Source organism: Polypterus senegalus, chromosome 14 (genome assembly GCF_016835505.1).
Source record: "Polypterus senegalus isolate Bchr_013 chromosome 14, ASM1683550v1, whole genome shotgun sequence".
Lineage (NCBI taxonomy): Eukaryota > Metazoa > Chordata > Cladistia > Polypteriformes > Polypteridae > Polypterus > Polypterus senegalus.
In genome coordinates this window covers 77,033,352-77,051,220 of record NC_053167.1, presented here as the reverse complement: position 1 = coordinate 77,051,220, position 17,869 = coordinate 77,033,352, and the positions used below count along the sequence as shown (strand labels likewise).

Genomic DNA, 17,869 nt, shown 5'->3' with positions numbered 1-17,869 from the left:
GCATGATGCAAGGCTTTCTCAGAAAACATATGATATGCTTATTTTTCTAACTGGGTCAGTATCACAAATTAACAAAGCAAATTTTTCTATAGGTCATATCCATCTGCAGACCAATAGTATCCTTGAAGCTCTGCATAAGAGCATTTGAAGGTTTCCATGTTAGATGCAGTCATTCAAAGAAACATGCTCATCTGATTAATTCCTAACTACTGCATGTCATTATTTAATCCAGTCTTTTGTTAGTAAAAATATTGTTAGCTCCTCATTCTCACATCTTTCCATTTTATTTTTCCTCTTGTCCTTGTATGAGATTTGTCCTTTAATAGATCTGCTGGGTTAAAAAGGACATCTTCAATCATACACCGGAGCTATGGCCAGGATAAGATTACTGCAGGCTCAAGAAATCATCTGGGATTTTGTGAATGAGAGAGTCTAACCCAGGACCCTGAACTGGATAAAAGAATCATAAACTGAATTGATATATCATTAGTAAAGACATAATCATAGTTCTCAATAGCATTTAAAATATTTGCTATTTTGTATTACGTGTTAGATGGGTCTATCCTTTCATTTTAAGTCCACACTTCAACCAAATTCACTGTTGGGAAAGAAGGTTAATATAATTCTGGCAGCACTGGGCACAAGGCAGGAATCAATTTGGCCCACCTGAGTCACCAATCATCTTAAATGACATGACTCTTGATTGTCAGAGAAAAAATGGTGTGCCTGGAAAAAACTCAGTGCAGACACCAGGAAAACCTGTAAACTCCAAACAAGCATTGGCATGTAAATCCCGCTTCTTCATGCCCTGAGGAAACAGTGCTAACCTATATGCCAAATTACCACCTGTTCTAATAGTTTTTATCGGCAATTTAAGAAAATGCAATAGGTTGTATCAAGGCCTTATGATTATGTTGAATAATTCCCATTGTCCCAGTGTCCACTTATATGTAACAGATTATAATAACTATTTCTGGACTTTTTAAATTTTGTGCAGGGCCCTGCAGTCTGACACATGCAAATGTGGGTCCTATCTGCACATTAAAACAGATAATGCAAGGCCAGTATAAAATGTGTTAATGTCAGTAAATTAATAAGTAGTAGTAGTGTCACTGCTCCAATGTCTTACGACATGTGTTTGGGGGCTTCATGAGTGTCAGATTTGGTAGACAGCTTTCTCAAATTCAACATATACAGTTATCTATCAAAAACAGTCTAGTAAAAACAGTCCCAGCTCTCTACAATTCCATTTTAGAAATAACAAGCACAGAAAACTGGTGGACAATAAAACTCATTATGGCATTATAACATCCACACAAAAGCTACTTATGCTTTAAGATGTGTGATGAAATAGAAATTGTTTCCTCCTCCACTTTCCTCTGAAAACATCCACAATTGCACAACTGGGAATCTTCAACCTAAAAGAAAAAATTGGGACCAAAGGATTTAAAGACACACAGGCAGCAGTCATTGCTATAACTGCTGCAGTGTTGAAATCTGCGGTTGTTAGGAATTCCCCTTTAAATCTCATTGGGTGAATGTTTTCTTCATGTGTGGGAGGAGCCAGGTACACTTTAGGGTCTTTACTTCAGGAGTCCTTCACAGAAGCAGCAAACCTCTTTGTAGAACAGCATGGGCACAACTAACTACTTGTTTTTTTTCTCTTTATTTCTACTTTTGCCTCACTTAACCAGTTCAAAGATAGAACTGGTTGACAATGGATACAGAAACATAGTGATTGCAATCCATAAAGCTGTGCCTGAAAATCCTCAGCTCATTGATAATATCAAGGTAAGCCTTAAGCAGGCTGGGGTCCTGAACTCTGCTTATATGCCATTATAGATGTACTGTTAGTATTATGAAATCTTAGGTGGGCTTTACACTGCCAGTGTCGTGGTTATTTTTTAAAGAAGACTTTTGTTTATAAAGTTATTGATTTTTCTAATAAAAGAAAACAACATGCACAAGCAGAAAATAATGAAAGAATTGTGTAGGCTCTGCATTTTGGCAACTTTGCAGAAAGGAAGATGTTTGTAGTTTGAAGGATCAAGTTTTTGTTAGCTTTTTTGGGATTACCTTTGGTCTTTTTTTAAATTTCTTTAAAGGAATGTATTTAGTATTATGGGTGATACAGTAGTTAGCAATACTGCCTCAAAACTTCAGTCAAGGCACTGCCTACGTGATGGTTATATGTTCTCTCCAAGTCTGTCTGGGTTTTCTCTCCCGTATCCCCAAAGACATAGAGGTTACATTAATCGGCCATTCCAAACTGACCCTATTTGAGTGTGCGTCTGGAGGGTGTGCATAAGTGAGAATTGTGATGGGCTGATGCCCTATCCAGGGTTGTTTCTGACCACTTCCCGTGCTGCCTGGATAGGATCCACCTCTCATGGCCCTGAATTTGATTCAATAAGATTCAAGAAAGAGATGAATGGGTGATGGACTGGCAACCAGGTTTGGTTCCTTCCTGCCTTGTGCTTAAATGCTGCTGGAAACCTGTGAGCCTGAACTAGATTAAATTGGCCAATGGATGGGTTTTTTTATGGCAAGGTATTGTCTACAGTATAATGAAATTACAGCAATTTAAGGTTTCTATGATGGTGAATGAAGCATTTAGGAAGCCAGGCATGTTTACAATAAAGAAAGTTAGCAAATCTGAGAGTTTGCTGTCCCATCAGTACCAATGGATTAGAGATCTTGGGCGTGGTGAGCGGTGCTTATATCAACTGTACTGCCCATGCCAGGCTCATTAAATCTGCATGTAAACAAAAGCTTAGGTGTCATGTTTCAGGGGAGTGTGTTCATTCTTAAATGTTTAACGAGAGTGCAGTATTAATTATGATTGGGGATTTCTGAGAAATATTTTGAGCACGTGTTGTGGAGTTTCTGCTCTTTGTGCACTGCTATGCCCTCCAGCTTTTCCTTGTGATCCACATTCACACTACATTGAAATTGATCAAACAAAGGTTTATTTCATTTGTGTGTGTGTGTTTGCGTGTGTGTGTGTGTGTGTGTGTGTGCAGACACAAAACCTCATCCTGCTGTGGGAACAAGCTCAATCAGTAGAGCAAAGCACTGTGTGTTGTGAATCTTCAGCACTGCTGCTCTTTCACAAGCAGAAGATACTGCAGCCTCTTTCATTTGTTTTCCTTGTTTTCTCACATTATTCATACTATTGTGGAAGACTGCCGGCTTCCCAGGCCGGTCCGCACCCCCAGGCCGACAGGAGGAGCTCTCCCGACACCAGGATCGTGCCCGAGGTCCAGCAGGGCCTTATGGACTTTGTAGTGTTTATACACAGCCCTGCTGGATACCTTGGGGACCACCAGGAGTCGCTGTGGGAGGACTTGTGGGATCTGTTGTGCCCTATGACCCTTCACAGTCACGGACGGGAAGGAACGGGTGAAGTAAAGACTGATTGCCCTGACCCGGAAGGAATAGGGAACTGTGGACTGCTGGGACAGGAACACCTCCGGGTCAGGAGCTCGGTGCCTCAGTCCAGACACTGAGCTGTGCTGGGTGGGAGAGGAGCAAAGTGTCTGGGCGAGGAGGAGAGGTTATTGTGTTTATTGGAGTGTGTTTATTTGTGAAGAGTGTGGAAGGTGCTTGGTGCACTGTGGAAAGAAAATAAAAGAGTCTTGGACTGTTACCTGGTCTCGAGTCACCTGAGGGTTCGAGGGTGCACTACTGCCCCTACTGCCACACTATCCTTTAAATTCTTTTTCATCATTATCATTTGAGTCCATACATATCATTGTATTCCTCACTTTTAAAACAACAATGATTCTTAAAATGATCTGTGAATTTCTGTGTTGGGCTGCTAAGCTCACACTTAATGAGAAAATGTGGAGCCTAGAAGATCTCAGAGCAAAACCACTACTTCTCAAAATCAAGGGAATTCTTGTTGGGGAAAGGGTTCAACTTCCCATTTAGGAGTAGACCCATGGGGCAGACCCAAGATGAACTGAAGGGAGTATATCTACCAATTGGCTTTGAAGTGACCATGAATTTCCAAAGGGAAAACAGAAGACTTTTGCACAGGATAAGATGGTCTAGTTAGTTACCACTTTTTAACTCCCATGGGCCCTCACTAACATTTTAATTGTCTTTACTTTTTTAGGAAATGTTAAAAGAAGCATCCAACTACCTATATGTTGCAACTAAGTTCAGAGTCTTTTTTAAAGATGTGAAAATATTATTACCTGACACCTGGATGAAAAAGCCTGATTTGTATAAGAAAGCAACTACTGAAACCTACAGCCGGGTAAGAACAGGGACTTGTAAAGAAAGGTGTGGCGTAGATAAGCTTGATAGCAGCTGAGGATAACTAGGATGTGACGGAGAATTGTAAAATTTTGAAAATGTTATCTTCTCCTGTTGTTTTACACAGAATTTTAAGGGAGCTAAATTGTTAGCCATGTTGGTCACTTTCCGGCTTTTATTTAAATGAGTTCTGCTTTGCTGTTCTTCAGCTTATAAAAACCCTTTTTATTGTTTTTTTTTTTTGTATGTTCCAATAACTCAGCAACACATTGTTTGGAAAAGAGTAACTATTTTACTTGAAGAGTCGTAAACATGTACAACAATGTCTGCAAACACACCAATTCCTACTACCGCTTCTTGTATGTAAATTAATTAAGACATCACTATTAGCTCTCAAGTTCATAGATCAACATCAACTACCATTACACTCTTTATAGTCGCTTACAGCAGTGAATGGCCTCCTGTTATCTTTTCACACCCAATATGATGTCAAAAAACTGTATGCTTTAAATCCTTGTCTGCTAAGCCATGTGGGTGGTCCACATTTTAAAATCTGAAGCACACCAAGAATCTCACCTCTCATGTCTCTTAACCCTCAACCTTAACCTTTTTCTCCAGTCAGTGAGCCTTCACCTTATCTCCCTCCCAAAAAAAAGGCTCTATCAACTCTTTTCTGTGAGGTAGTCTTAAATCCGCTTTTGGATTCACATCTGTGGCAACGGCGGCCCTTCTAAAACTCCATAGAGACTTGGATATGCTTTACAATGAGAAATACCTTACTCACACACACCCACAATATAATAATAAGCTAACTAATTTCAAATACTTGGAAACTAATGTAAATCATAATGTTACAATCAATGTAAATAAATGCCCCACACAACTCTTAATTACTGGAGTTTCAGTAGTTTACCTGAATTGGTGCTCTGTAGCAAATGGTACAGTTATCTAGATCAAGGAGCACAACTTAAACATTGAAAAACAGTTTTCCTTTTCTATGATTTTGCATTATTTGATCTATGTTCTTTTCTGCTGTGTTTCACAAACTTTCCTACTTGTAGAAAATTAAAAATTAGAATGATTTAGATGAGAACAGGAAATTCAGTCTAACAAGTCTGCCAGTCCCATCCACTTAATTCCTCCAAAATAATATCAAGTCTAGATCTGAAGGTTCCTAAAGTCCTCCTGCCTAGCAAACTACTAAGTAACATATTCCATGTGTCTGTTGTTCACAAAATGAGGAAAAGCTTCTTAATCATTTACCCTTAACAAATTTCCAGCTGTGTTCCTGTGATCTTGTTGAACTCATTTTAAAATAATAGTCTCGATACACTGAACTGATTCCCTTCATATTTTTGAACACTTCAGTCATTTCACTCCTTAATCTATTTTTGCTTAAACTGAAAAGGCTCAGCTGTTGTAATCTTTCCTCATAACTCAACTCCTTTAATCCTGGAATAAGACTAGTCCCTCTTCTCTGGACTTTTTCTAGCACTTCTATGTCTTTATGATACCCTTAAGACCAAACCTGCACACGGTACACCAGATGAGGCCCTAACAGGGCATTATAAAGCTTGAGCATAACCTCTTTTGACTTGTATGATACACAACGATTTCTCTAAACTAAGATTCTGATAGGCTTCTGAACACTCTGTTTGATAGTTCATAGTGTACTGTGACTCCTAAATCCTTCTCATAAGGTTTACTTTCAATATTCACACCACCTACTCTGTATTCAAATCTAACCTTTTTATTTCCTACATGTAATACTTTAGTACATTCAGTTTCATCTGCCATAAATCTGCCTAGGTCTTTATGCTTCCCAAGCCATTAATGATGCAATAGCAATCTTCCCAGCTTGGTTTCCTCTGCAAAGTTGTTGTGTATTCTAATCCAAATCTATATATATATATGTATGTATTGTGAAAGAAACAGCCGGACACACAACAAAGGTTTGGGGCAGCCACCCATATAGTTTCCCTGGCTGCAAAAGGCTTTAAAGTAGAGTACAATGTGTACTGTTTAGAGCCCAAAACAGAACTATTCAAATATGGAGGATGAGGGTTTTTTATAGCTCTGCACTTACATTGTTTATATTCCTTCCTATTGCTGAACCTTTATGTTGCCACTAAGAACTGTTCAATGAGGTAGAATATTTTACGCCCTATTTCCTTTTTACTGAGAAAATTTGCTTACTGAAATTTGCCACTAGTTATTTCCTTATTCTCTTGTCTGTTTCTAATGCTTCTTGTGCCCAGGGAGCCCCTGTCTTAACCTCTTTGACGTCAGCCACTTACTTGAAGTTAAAATTAATGTTTTCTTCCTAAGGAATGAATGCATATACTGTATATCCTCACTTTCTACTAGCGCTAACACATTACTTTTCTAGTGCTAAATGGTGCTCTATCCAATTATTCTTTATATGCTGTAACATATTCACACCAAGGAATAACTGTTGCTTTAAACGTTTCAAGTGCAATGTCAGTTACAGTATTTACTTTAGCTACTGCTTTCTGCTCTGCCTTGCCTCCTTAGTGGTAATCAAAAAAAACAAACCTTTAGGGGACAAATTTATATTTTAATTAACTCTCACACAGCCATAGCACAACACACTCTGCCCTTCTTCATCCAGTTCAACTCATAAGGATGATGCCAGCATATCTCATAGATTTGTAGGCTCTTTACTGCTCACTGTGCTCCTTTGTAATGCAGCTTCTTCCTTTAATCCTTCTTTCTGTCACTCATCCCTTAAGAAACCTTCTGTACAGATCTGTACTCCTACTCTGGAGCTGTACCACGTCAGGAGTGCCAGGTGGTTGCATAAATACTCCCAATCTCTCAAGATGGGTGATTTGTATCTGTAATTTTTATGAAGAAAACCTGACAGTTACTTGACTGCATGTAACTGGCAACTATTCAGAGCATTTATTCTTCTAGTGATGGTGGGTAATGTGCCTGAATGGGTGCCACCTATTGACTTGTCATTCACTTTTGAGAGTTCTTTTGTTATTTGGTAACAGACACAGACAATTGCAAAGAAGTCACTGCAACAAATGGCTTATCTGACCTGAATCCAGGCAAGGAATCTTTTGTTGAATATCTAGAAATGGGTCATACATAATTTGACTACCTTTGGCACTCAATCAACTAAAAAACTCCACAGTTCAACACAAAATGTTTAAAATCAATCATTTTATTTCTCTTGACCTATTAAAAGCCATTTCTTCTTCCCTGATTAACATAAGGGGATATTATTTCATAAAAAGCTTTCTAAGCAAAAAACAAAATAGTTCAAGTTAGTAATATATATAAAATCATCCACAAGGCTAAGCCTGACTCTGGTTATTGGACTGGGAACTCTAGCAGTAATGGGAACAGAATAATTGCATGGCCCTATCAGGATGTTCTGCCAACTTCTGTGACCTTCAGTGAACTGCCTGCAGTCTATTGCAGTTTCAGAGTTATGTAAATTGTACAGACAAGTCTATTAAATTACCCATAAACCTCCATGAGTGTCACTAACCTGCACAAACTTCCCGCTGGCCTATAGTAGCATGTCTGGAACAACCAACATCTGCAGAGGAAGCAAAAGAAGCTGTGATGCATTCTGAGTTCTCAAATTATTTAAAAGTGTCTTCCGTCATGCTCCTCATAATTTTTTGCAAGAAGACAAAACAAACTGTGGCAATAAATTATGGTATGTTTGAAAGGAGGGTGCCTGAATCTGAAACCACTTCAGACAAAAGTTAATAATTGATACTGTAGTTATTTTAAGCTAGGACTGAGTTGTCAACTGTTGAATGGATTAATTCAGAAAAATGATAAATTCTACATACTACATGTGTTCAAGGAATGCTTAACTCATGCCTATTGTTTCCACTCCTTTTGTGAATTTCATGGAATATAGTACCACTGAAGCATTATGTGTATCCAGTTTTGGAGTTTCTCCGGTATTTGCAGGAGATGTTGTCCTTTCGTAGTGATCTGGCTGTTACCTCAAGCTTGCATCGGACAAATTTCAACTGAGAATAGAATCACTACTCACAAATCTGAGGTTATGGTGCTCTCCAAGAATGCATTGTTTGATTCTGAGAAGAAGGCTCAAGTGTAGACATTTAAGTGACCCAATGTGTGTTTTACAAGTAAAGGTGCATAGGACTGTGAGGCTGATCGAGGGATTGCTACATGAGTGGTAGCACCATGGACATAGGCCTTCACGGTCATGGTGACAGGGAATTCAACTCACAATGACGAAACTGTGTTTGTCTTTTCACAACTACAGTATGCCTTTTAGCTTAGGAGAATAAGTGAAAGAAAAAGATTGCAGGTTCAGTTGGATAAATTGACTTATTCTCTGTAAGTAGGTCACTTTTTAAGAAGGACTTTGAAGTGAAGGCCATGCTCCTCTAGACTGAGAGGAGCCAGTAGTGATAGTTTGGGCACCTGGTGATGGCACCCACTGAATGTCCCTCACTGGCAGTGTACCATGCACATCCTACTGGGAAAATACCTTGTGCAAACCTAGGAAATGTTTTCATGAAAGTACCTTATAGTTCCTTAGGAGAGGACTGGAGACTGTGGTTGAGATAGAAAAACATGGTCTGGATTGTTCATCTTTTTTTAGCCATTGCCATAAGCAAAAGAAATGGAAAAAATATGAGAAATAAATGTAACACATCAATACTGTAGGAGTGCAAACTATAATAGTGTAAACAGGCAACCCAATATATTATAAATGTTAAGGTTAAATTCAGCAGGGTGTAAAGATATTCCTAAATATTCTCTAGCTTCCTTTCCCCAAAACATTTTCATAGTATAAAACATATTTGACTGTGCAACTTCTAATTTTAAACTGTTAAAATCTTATTCAGTTTTTTATTGTCTTTTTTCCCCAATGATATTTAAGGCTAACATCATCATTGCTGGACAGAAAATTACAAAAGGAGATGAGCCTTACACATTACAGTATGAAGGTTGTGGTAAAGAAGGACTGTATATTCACTTCACACCAAATTTCTTATTGAATGACACATTTATGAAAACTTATGGACCAAGAGGTATGTGGGTTCTTTTATTTTTATCTAAACTATGTTTTGTTGCTTTATTGTGACAAGCCAAATTGACATTAGGAGATATTGATGGAATTATTCTAAAAATATTAAATTGCAGTTTACATGTTTAGATAACTGAAATTAATTTTGAGTTGTATAGTGGCTTGGTTAATAGGACTGTTGTTTCAAAGCAAATAGGGTCTAATGGAGAAGTGCTTCACATTATCAAGGTTTTACAGTAAGCTAAAGCAGAAGCAAACTGCAAAGGCTGGAGCACAGAAAAGTTAATCACTCTTGTTGAACAATCATTAATAGCAAATTATAAACACCAATACTTATCAATTAAGTTGAGAAAAACTTAAATATTGAATTAATAAAATTAGCTTTAAGAATTTATCAATACAATTTTATACTAGAGAGAATAAAAGTAACAGATTAATATATTATATCAGGCTAAAACTTCCTTGAAGTAACAGAAAACACTTTAAAAACTGCACAATGGCACCATGCTTCATTCAGTATAGCAAGTATGTCTCAGGATCGCCTGCACCCCACCTTTATTCCTCAGCATTACTGAAGCATGTATTCACAACCCATGGCTCTTCCCTTAATAATGCCTCCTTGAATTAAGAAAATATACACAGCCACATCTTTTTGAATCATCTTTAGATTCATCAGCAATAATCACATGATAGATGTAAGGACATACATGTAAATCATTTTTTTAGTTTTTGTGGGAAAAGGAAAGCAGCAGACTCAAAAATCATTTTGTATATCAAAGCTCGTTATTTTTGCATGTTTTACCAATTTGTTAACACAAGTCATAATTTCAGAATTATACTTAGCAATTTAAACAATTGCAAAAAATTACTGGTTTGGTGTCTATTCAGTTTCTCTGTGCCCATGCAATGGGATATCTTATTTGGCACAGAATATTACAACCACTTTAATATTAATATGCATGCAGTTTCTTTCAACAAAAGATAAATTTGTGTTATCTCTGCTTAGTTGATTTGAAATTGTGCTTTTTCTTTGATTTTTACACATCTGCATCAAATCTTGTTTATGCATTTATGTGCTGTCTGCTAACCTGGTTTTTTAAAACAGGCTCAACTCTGATGCTTCCAATCACTGAAGCCATCTGTCATGATGGTATCAGAATTACCTCAGTGTAGCTTAAAAAATGTCTACACGGTTTTCAAAAAAACTCCCATCTCTAATTGTGCTCTATTCCAGCATGAAGAAAAATGTTCAATTTTTTATTTTTTCAAATATTGTGTTGACTGGAAATTTTACCATAGCTTTGTTTGAGAGGGGCTTGTTCATTCAATCCTGATATACAGAATGGTGAAATACTGTAACATCCACATTGAGGATGTAATGTTTCTTCTGTGAGGACATTTTTCCCATTAATTTAGGCCTGAGAGACACGTGAGAGCTTGCTTTATCAAATTTTGATTTCTTCATGAAGAATTTAATTGTATTTTAATTTTGTTATTAATTGGGGGATTTGTAAATTCATCAGAATAAAATTATGCATGGAATGAATGTGATAAACCAAAGTTAGTTCAAAGTAAACTGCCAAACAAGGATGTGTTAACAAGGAGCAGCCATAAAATAAAAACACCAATAAACCTTGACTTTACCAACACTTTTCAAAATTATTCACCTATGGGTTTTCAGTATTCACTGAACACTGACCATAATATCTAATCATTTAGACAGGTGCAAAATGATGTCTCATGAATTGGGTGGGCTAGGCTTTTCAGCTGGGGCTAGGCCCACTGCAGCTCTACCCCTGAGCTAAAGTGTAGCCTCTTTAGTACAAAAGTCAAACTCTAAAATTCAGCAAGATCAGGAGAATTATTTAGCCAGGACAGTCTGATATAACAGAAATGGACTTAACTAACTGTTATGCACCGATAGACTGATTAAACTGACTTCCATAGGTTATTCAAGAATGATAAACTGTCTCAGTTCATCCTGAAAACTGCTTAAGGAACTACAGTATGCTGGGCTCCATTGGTATAACAGTAATCTTTGAATCATCCAGAGCTTTAACTAATTATCCATCCATCCATCATCCAACCCACTGAATCCGAATACAGGGTCACGGGGGTCTGCTGGAGTCAATCCCAGTCAACACAGGGCACAAGGCAGGAACCAAACCTGGGCAGGGTGCCAACCCACCGCAGGACACACACAAACACACCAAGCACACACTAGGGCCAATTTAGAATCGCCAATCCACCTAACCTGCATGTCTTTGGATTGTGGGAGGAAACCCACGCAGACACGGGGAGAACATGCAAACTCCATGCAGGGAGGACCCGGGAAACGAACCCGGGTCTCCTAACTGCAAGGCAGCAGCGCTACCACTGCGCCACCGTGCCGCCCCTTAACTAATTATATAATAAATTAAAAAAATCCATGACAGGTTCCGAATTTAAATCACTGCCTCTGTCACTCTCAATGTGTAATGTGTATGTTTTCCTCATGCTTTCTTTGAACTTTTTTTTTCCCCACGTCAGAAATGAGTGCATTTTAGTTTGATCACAGATCTGAACTAACAGTGTGAGTTTGTGATGTGCCATTTACTGGACTTGTGTCATATCTGCCATTGTTTTTAGCTACTTGGTCGATGCTGTTGGGATAGGCTTCACTTCCCAGTCTCCCAGTGAACCGGTAATGAATTCAGCAAGTTCAAAAAATTAACAAACGGATAAATTAACAAAATTCTGCAAATTGTATGGATAAATTTATAAAGTATAACAATAACCTGCCAGCATTAAGATGTCTTTCAAACTTTCAAAGAAGTTTCTCTTCTACTTTAAAGTCTATTAATATAGAGAATGAGTCTCATTTAAAAGAAAATTTTCTATGTCATCTAATTTATCCAAAATGTATCCATTTTTCTAACCTAGTTATCAAGTGCAACTTAAAAAAAATCTTAAGATGTCATTTAAAATGCATGTTATGTCCTGATACCCAAATATTTTTAGATATACACAATGCATCCTCTCTGAATGTTAAGTTCACCCGTGAAAGTCTCACATTCTTTCTTTTTTTTTTTTTTGTTAAAATAACAACAGCTGTGAATGAAGTCCTGAAAAGTTCCATTAGTATTTTTTTCCTCTAAGTTCTTGTTGTAGTTCTGAAAAGGGAACTCATCTTCTTGACACTTTTGGGTTTAATTGTTGCAAAGGGATAATTTAATGCTAGATTTATGTCTCTTCTTATTTTTAATTAGTGTTAGACAAAAAGAACTGAACTTTTGACTCTAAGGATGTCTCTCACCTGTAAGAGCTTTCAAATGTAAAAAATATACAAATATGTGTCTGGTTATGCATAGTGATGTGCAGGGTTCATGAAAAATCCTGCTGTGCTTCATATACTCAGTTTACGATATCTGACCTCAGTCATTTCAGTCAGTCAGTGCAGTACAGTAAGTGTTATTAGTGTGCTCTCCTGAAATGGATTCAATTAATTGTAGAATTTTACTGATAATCCATAATTCCAAATAATAACAACCAAAAATACAAATAAAGGAAGGGAGTGGTAGATGATGACTTAAAGTGACTAAGATATTTAAATGTAAACCAATAGACTGGTTTTTCATTGCCCACCACAGACTCCTTCTGTGACCTTGAGAAGGAATCTGGTCCAATTATAGAAATCTGGGGAAAAAAAGTATAATAAACACTTTTGATTTGTTAGTCACCTTGAAAAAAGCATCCATTAGACCAAAAAGAATTGCTTGGTAGAATGTACAGCATCGGGCAGCCAACGGCATAAAATAAGAATAATACTTTTTTTTAAAAGAGTTGAAATTCAGATTACTAGTGGAACTTCTGTCTTACACCAGTTTACACGGCAATGGCCACATTAAGTTAATTAACTCTGGCATTGTAGACACGCTCCTCACCCACAAGGCATGTTAACAAGCTTTTATTTTACTTATATATTTATTATGTTCGAGACAAGTTTGCTGCAATATTGCACTGCTCAGAATTTGGGGGTGTACATGGTTATTGTTTTTGTACTCATCTTGTGTCCATTGCTCCTGTTGTGTGGTCCAATATATAGCCTTAGAAAATTAGTCAATTGTGCTTATTCTTTTTTCTCCTTTTTTTTTCTTTTTCTTTTCTAATTATTTCATCTCTACCCTAAACGAGACTGTTCAATATCATTCCCTTGGTTTATTGTTATTGCTATTACTGCATTAAGACTTGTTATGCTTATTCTGGACACATTTTTAACACCATCCCCCGGGTTTATTATCTGGGTGTATCATCTTAATGTACTAAAATTGCTGAGGACTATATATATATTTTAAGTGCAAAACTCTTTTCTTTTTTTTTTTTTTTTTTAAGACTATATTGGTAAGAGATATCTCTATCTTTTAACCCTAAAGCGCCACTGCATGGGGGCTTGTTGTGCTTTGGACGTGCTCTGTCTCTCAGTATGTCAGAGGACTGGTACTGCGTGAAGTGGGTTTTAACCTCACTTGGGGAGGCAAAAAGGGAGGGTGGGGGGTTAAGGGGGGAGAGAAAGAGAGCAGGCCTGATCTATACCTAACCTATCCTCTCAATCTTTATAATTATAACTACCATCGTAATAATAAGCTGCATGACAACAACTCTTGGGGAAATAGGAAATTAAGACCGAAGCTGTCTCACTTCCAGTTAAGACTATAAAATGACATCAAAAACTCAGAATCAGTGTCTCCATGATGGGACAGTTAACTTTGTAAGCTGGAATGTTAAAGGCCTGAATCACGAATTAAAGAGAAAGAAAGTACTCTCTCACCTAACAGGTCTAAATGCTAAAATAGTATTTTTACAGGAAACCCACTTAATAAGCAAGGATCAGTTCCGGCTGACAAAAAGACTGGACTGGCCAAATGTTCCATTCTAGTTTTACGAAGAAAACTAGAGGTATGGGAATTCTCATACATAGAACTGTACCATTTGTAGCATCAGATGTAGTATTGGATCCTGAAGGGAGATATGTAATGGTCATGGGAGACTTATCTAACTGTAAAATGATTTTGATAAATGTTTATGCACCTAATATGATGATAAGGAATTTATACAAAATTTATTTGCATCCATTCCCAATCTGAACACTCATAAAGTTATAATGACTGTGGACTTTAATTGTGTTCTAAATCCACTATTAGATAGGACTTCCTCCACAGGGGGATCTAACATCTAACATAATTACAAAGTTTATAACTGATCACAACTTATCAGACCCCTGGAGGTTTTTAAACCCAAATTCAAGAACATATTCTTTCTACTCACCAGTACATCATTGCTACTCAAGGATTGATTACTTCTTTATAGACAATAACTTCTTGCCTAAGATTAAATCTTGCAAATACGATGCTATTGTTATTTCTGACCATGCACCTATGATCTTGGAGCTGAAATTACTAAGCCCCATACACTCACTAGATGGCCTCAACCTGCTTCTATAAGCTGACGAGAATTGTACTGAATTTATATCCAAACAAATCAAATTCTTTCTAGAGACAAATACATCCCCCGAGATCTCTGCAGGAATACTCTGGGAAACTCTTAAGGCCTTCTTAAGAGGACAGATTATCTCATATCTTTCCCACTTCAAGAAAGTAGCAGAGATAAAAGCGAAATTACTAAAATAGATGAAGAACATGCCAGACTACCAAGCGAGACTCTACATAGAGGAGGCAGGCTCTACATTCAGAATTAAACCTCTTGACAACTAAAGAAACTGAACAACTAATTTACAAATCCAGACATCATTTATGAACATGGAGAAAGCTAATAAGCTTTTAGCTCAACAAATTCACAAGCAAGAATGCATAGCAATCTCGAGATCTCTAATTCGGAGACAAAATCGTTGAACACATAAATATAATGCACACTTTCAGACTACTATAAATCCCTATATACTAATGAGTTTAAAGAAGACAATACACAATCTAATGCATTTCTGGATACATTACAGATACCACAAATAGACGCTTTTAGTGTGGAGGAACTTGATAAACCTCTGGCATTATCAGAATTACTAGATGCTATAAAGTCACTCCAAGGTGGAAAGCAGCAGGCCCTGATGGCTACCCTGCAGAATTTTACAAGAAATTCTCCGCTCAGCTAGCTCCCTCCTATTAGCAACATTTACAGAAGCCAGAGATAACCAATCTCTTCCACAAACCTTTCGCCAAGCACTAATCACTGTCTTTCCAAAACAAAATAAGGACTTATTACAATGTGCATCATAAGACCAATTTCATTTCTGAATAATGACGTTAAAATACTCTCTAAAATCATAGCCAGAAGAATGGAGAAAGTGCTCCCTCGGTAATATCACAAGACCAAACTGGATTTATTAGGGGCCGCACTTATCTTCAAATCTTGACGCCTGTTTAATGTAATATACTCACCAACTAAATCAAACACCCCAGAAATATTATTATCATTGGATGCAGAAAAAGCATTGACATGATTGAATGGAAATACCTTTTTACTACATTGGAGAAGTTTGGGTTTGGCCCAACATTTGTGCATGGATTAAATTACTGTATACTAACCCAGAAGCTTCAGTTTGCATCAACAACATTTGCTCAGACTACTTTAAACTAGAACGTGGCACTAGACAAGGATGCCCTTGTCACCACTGCTGTTTGCATTGCCATTGAACCACTGGCAATACATTGTCGAAATACTGATCAGATAAAGGGGATTAGCAGAGAAGGACTGGAACAGAAAATCTCATTATATGCAGATGACATGGTACTGTATATATCGGACCCAGAAAATTCTGTGCCTGCAGTCTTAGCAGCACTCACAGAATTTCAAAAGATCTCTGGTCTCAGAATTAATCTGAATAAAAGTGTACTCTTTCCAGTGAATTCTCAAGCATATAATATTAGATTAGACACCCTACCTTTTATCATTGCAGAACAGTTTAAATACCTAGGGGTAAACATCACAAGTAAACATAAAGCTCTTTATCAACAAAATTTCGCCTCTGCATGGAAAAAATTAAACAAGACTTGCATAGATGGTCAACCCTTCATCTCACACTAGCTGGAAGAATTAACACTGTTAAGATGAATATTCTTCCTAAGCTCCTTTTTTTATTTCAAAACATCCCAATATACATTAATAAATCATTCTTTAAGCAATTAGATTCAACAATAACCTCATTTATTTGGAATTCAAAACATCCACGCATCAAAAGAGCGACCCTACAAAGACAAAAGGCAGAAGGTGGCATGGCTCTACCTAACTTCCAGTTTTATTACTGGGCAGCAAATATACAGGCGATAAGAACCTGGACACAAATAGAAGAACATACACAGGCTTGGACCGCAATAGAAGTAAAATCCTGCAGTACTTCTTTGTATTCCTTGCTCTGTGCTCCAATAAACACACGCTATCGGCAATACACTAATAACCCAATTGTGCTCCACTCACTTAGAATCTGGAACCAATGTAGAAAGCATTTTAAGACGGAGAAGCTTCTATCTGTGGCACCTCTGCAAGAGAACCACCTCTTTCAACCTTCACAAACATACGCAGTTTTAATATCTGGAAAAATTTGGAATTAACTTGCTTAGAGATCTTTATATAGACAACGTCTTTGCATCCTATGAACAATTACATTCCAAATTTAACATTCCAGCTACACATTTCTTTCACTATCTTCAAATCAGGAACTTTGTTAAACAGAACCTTCCATATTTTCCTCATCTTGCACCCTCATCCATGCTGGAAAAAATATTGCTCAAGGACTTAGACTCCATCTCTACAATATATAAAATCATTTTACAATCCCTCCCTTTCAAAGATCCAAGAGGACACTGGGAAAAAAGATCTCTCAATTAATATATCAGAAAAGGAGTGGAAAGTAGCAATGCAGAGAATTCACTGAGCTCCATATGCAAAGCATACAATTATACAACTCAAAATTATATATCGAGCACATCTGTCTCGACTAAAACTCTCCAAAATGTTTCCAGGGCATGATCCAACCTGCGAACGTTGCAACCAAGCCCCAGCCTCACTGGGTCACATGTTCTGGGCCTGCACCAAATTAACATTATTCTGGACAAAAATTTTAATTACCTTTCAGACAGCCTTGGACTCACAATCCCTCCTAACCCATTAACAGCTGTGTTTGGTGTTCTTCCAGAGGGTCTTAAAGTGGAGAAAGACAAACAAATTGTGATTGCATTCACTACACTTTTGGCACGCAGACTTATTCTGATAAACTGGAAGAACCCAAACTCTCCTCTTTAAGTCAGTGGGAAACCGATGTGTTATATTATTTGAAATTGGAAAAATCAAATACTCAGTTAGAGGATCCGTACAGACTTTTTCAAAACATGGCAGGATCTAATCAGTAATATTTTAAAATAAGTTCATAAAGCACAGAGAATTTATTAATTTAGGTATGTTTACAAGCCTTAAATTTTAACGCTTTGGCTTGCTCTCTCTCTCAGGGGTGGGGATCGATCTGTTCTTAACTCAATTTTTCTTTTTGTAAAAACTTGATTGCTT

The 17,869-nt window shown here is 37.3% G+C and overlaps 1 protein-coding gene across 1 annotated transcript in view; it reads left to right on the top strand.

Moving 5' to 3' along the window:
* The first annotated feature begins 1,602 nt into the window (after window positions 1-1,602).
* LOC120514691 (calcium-activated chloride channel regulator 1-like) overlaps window positions 1,603-17,869 on the top strand; it is a 66,103-nt gene continuing 49,836 nt past the window's right edge. The window contains exons 1-3 of the mRNA XM_039735192.1: window positions 1,603-1,791; window positions 4,121-4,264; window positions 9,170-9,320. Of these exons, the coding sequence (XP_039591126.1) occupies window positions 1,633-1,791; window positions 4,121-4,264; window positions 9,170-9,320 (454 nt within the window). The 5' untranslated portion in view covers window positions 1,603-1,632. The remainder of the gene's footprint in view (window positions 1,792-4,120; window positions 4,265-9,169; window positions 9,321-17,869) is intronic.